The sequence below is a fragment of the Sander lucioperca genome, chromosome 18 (genome assembly GCF_008315115.2).
Source record: "Sander lucioperca isolate FBNREF2018 chromosome 18, SLUC_FBN_1.2, whole genome shotgun sequence".
Classification (NCBI taxonomy): Eukaryota; Metazoa; Chordata; class Actinopteri; order Perciformes; family Percidae; genus Sander; species Sander lucioperca.
In genome coordinates this window covers 27,297,035-27,299,982 of record NC_050190.1, presented here as the reverse complement: position 1 = coordinate 27,299,982, position 2,948 = coordinate 27,297,035, and the positions used below count along the sequence as shown (strand labels likewise).

Sequence of the window (2,948 nt, the reverse complement as noted above, 5' to 3'; positions counted from 1 at the left end):
GAGCACTGTGGCATCTATTGTCAGGCTTTTTCGGAATGAGAACAGGTAATTCACAGTGTTACTGTAATGTATACCACTGTGTATTTCAGCTTTACTGTATTGCCCTGTTAGCAGAACAAACTGTGTCTACAGTAATGCAGATGTTTTATCAATCCCATTTATGTGACTGTCATACAGTAATGTCAATTTTGACATGCTTTTTGCTTTTACTTTATAGGATCCACACATTACCACACACTGGTGGCAGAGGAAAGATATTTAGTATTGAACAGGAGTCTGCCATTGTAGATATGGTAGTGGCAAACAATGCAATCAGACTGCGTGAAATCCAGGCAGCAGTAATTGCAGATCAGGGAGCATTTAGAAATATAAACGGTGTGAGTTTGGCAACTATAGATCGAGTCCTTAAACGCCACCATGTCAGAATGAAGCAGCTGTACCGAGTTCCATTTCAAAGAAACTCTGACATCGTAAAGGAGGCACGATTCCAGTATGTGCAGGTACAGATTTTGTTATTGTAATACCTTGTTTACCATAGTTACATGCAACTGGAATACTGTAATTTGCTTTATGAATTTGTTCTTTTTCTTAGAGAATAATGGAGCTTGAAGCTGAGGGGGCACATCACAAATTCATTTTTGTGGATGAAGCCGGCTTCAACCTCTGTAAAGTGAGGAGACGCGGGAGGAACATCATTGGGCAGAGGGCCACTGTCACAGTGCCAGGTCAGAGGGGTGCCAATATCACCATGTGTGCTGCCATCTCCAATGATGGGGTCCTTTGCCACATACCAACCATTGGCCCATACAATACAGAACGCCTCATCACATTTCTTGATTCATTGAAAGAAATACTGATTCCACCCGAAGAGAGAGGGCTGTTGAGGCCTGGCATGACTCTGTATGTCATAATTTGGGACAATGTGGCTTTCCATCACTCTCGCCTTGTGAACGAATGGTTTGCAGCACAGCCTCGTATTATGATGCACTTCCTTCCTGCATACTCCCCTTTTCTGAACCCAATCGAGGAGTTCTTCTCTGCTTGGAGGTGGAAGGTGTATGATCACCGGCCATATGAGCAGATGCCCCTCCTGGAGGCAATGAATGCTGGTTGCCTGGCAATAGGTGCAGAGGACTGCCAGGGATGGATGCGCCACGCAAGGAGGTATTTCCCTCGGTGCATTGCAAGGGAAAACATTCAATGCGATGTTGATGAGAACCTGTGGCATAATCGTCAAGAACGAATGGACTAAATGTGAAAGATAAAATATATCTTTTCTAAAGGTGTTTCCTTTGGTAGCTCAGTATCCATTTGAGTTTGTAAAGTGTCATATTTCATATTGATGGCTGTATTTTGTATTTTGTTGTCCATTGTGTAATGATTGATTGAAAGAATAAATTAATTTGACCACAAGTTGAGGTGTTTGATGGAAATATTTGCTTATGTTGCATGCTTTTAATGTTTTGTGAGTGTTAGAGCATTTTGCTAACAAAATGAGTCATTTTGGCCATTGAGCTTCAGTTTTATCCTGTGTGTTAACTGTTTTGAAAATGTGATGTCAGAGTGGGCAAATGTGTTTAAGCAATTGAGAAAAAACTGTAAAGTCCCCTGCAAGACCTAATGTTATCTGTCCATACTGCATGCAACTATGGCTATTTCAGCATTACAAATCAATTGGTCTTTGTTTGTGCATACAATTCTGAATACGTAAATGCTACATATATATGTATGTGTGTGTATATATATATATATATATATATATATATATATATATATATATATATATGTGTGTGTGTGTGTGTTTTCAGGTTTCTGAAAACCTGAAACAAAATGACTTAGGCCATTGTGTGTGTGTGTGTGTGTGTGTCAGTCTTGTATAAACTACTTGAAAGCAATACTTGAGTAAATGTACAAGTATCTTACCAGAAAATGACTTTGGTAGAAGTTAAAGTCTCCTTTTAGAATATTACTTGAGTAAAAGTCTTAAAGTATCAAATATTTACTGTACTTAAGTATCAAAGTATTAGAAGTAAAAGTAAAAAATACTTTGATCATGAACTTTATGGCGGAAGGTGTGTAACTGTGTGTGTGTGTGTGTGTGTGTGTGTGTGTGTGTGCTTCTCTATAAAACAGGGCACACACGAACCTCTCATCCTGCAGACTCTGAGACAGTGGACCGGGTGCTCTCTGCTGAAGGAGGAGGTGAGACATTTTTTTTTAACCCTACCCTTACCCCACGTGTGTAAATGAGTATTTCTGTTCAAATCATGGTGTCCTATAACGATTAATTTAACATGTGAGGGAAGACTAGCTCATTTTGTTTCTTGTCCGTGTGCTTTGTGTTTCAGAAGACGATGGGAGATGTCCTAACGTGTTTGTAGCAGTGTGTTTCTTAACGTTTAACCTTGTTGAAACTGGATACATGTGTATGTATATATACTTTATATATATATATATATATATATGCGATATTGATTTATAGATGATGGTTATGGAATTGTTACTGTCAGCAATGAGCTAGTTTGTGTTTTTTTTAATTCTATTCAGATGTGTTCAACCTACTATTTGGATATGTATGTATATATACTTCATATATGTAATATTGATTTATACTGTTTAGGTGTGTTATCGCTTTGTACCTTTTATTTTTTGAGCTAGTTTGCGTGTTTTTTCTTTGTCTATTCAGAGGTTTTCAACAAAGTATAATTTGTGAAAGGTAAATAACTGCCTGAGGAAGGGTGAAATAACCCTTGCTTTTTTTAAACACACACACACACACACACACACACACACACACACTCCTCAATTTGTGACAGACAACACCTGCGTTTTTTTTTTTTTCTGACCGGCAGTCTGCCTATGGAGTGAAAGCTCACACACACACACACACACACACACACACACACACACACACACACACACACACACACACACACAGAGGGATGGAC

The 2,948-nt window shown here is 38.7% G+C and overlaps 1 protein-coding gene across 1 annotated transcript; it reads left to right on the top strand.

The window, feature by feature from the left end:
* Positions 1 to 419: 419 nt before the first annotated feature.
* LOC116063094 lies at positions 420 to 1,262 on the top strand. Its single transcript, XM_031317965.2, has 2 exons — positions 420 to 500; positions 593 to 1,262. Exons 1-2 carry the CDS (start codon positions 426 to 428, stop codon positions 1,250 to 1,252), a joined length of 735 nt encoding a protein of 244 aa, XP_031173825.1. The 5' UTR covers positions 420 to 425; the 3' UTR covers positions 1,253 to 1,262.
* The last annotated feature ends 1,686 nt before the right edge of the window (positions 1,263 to 2,948 follow it).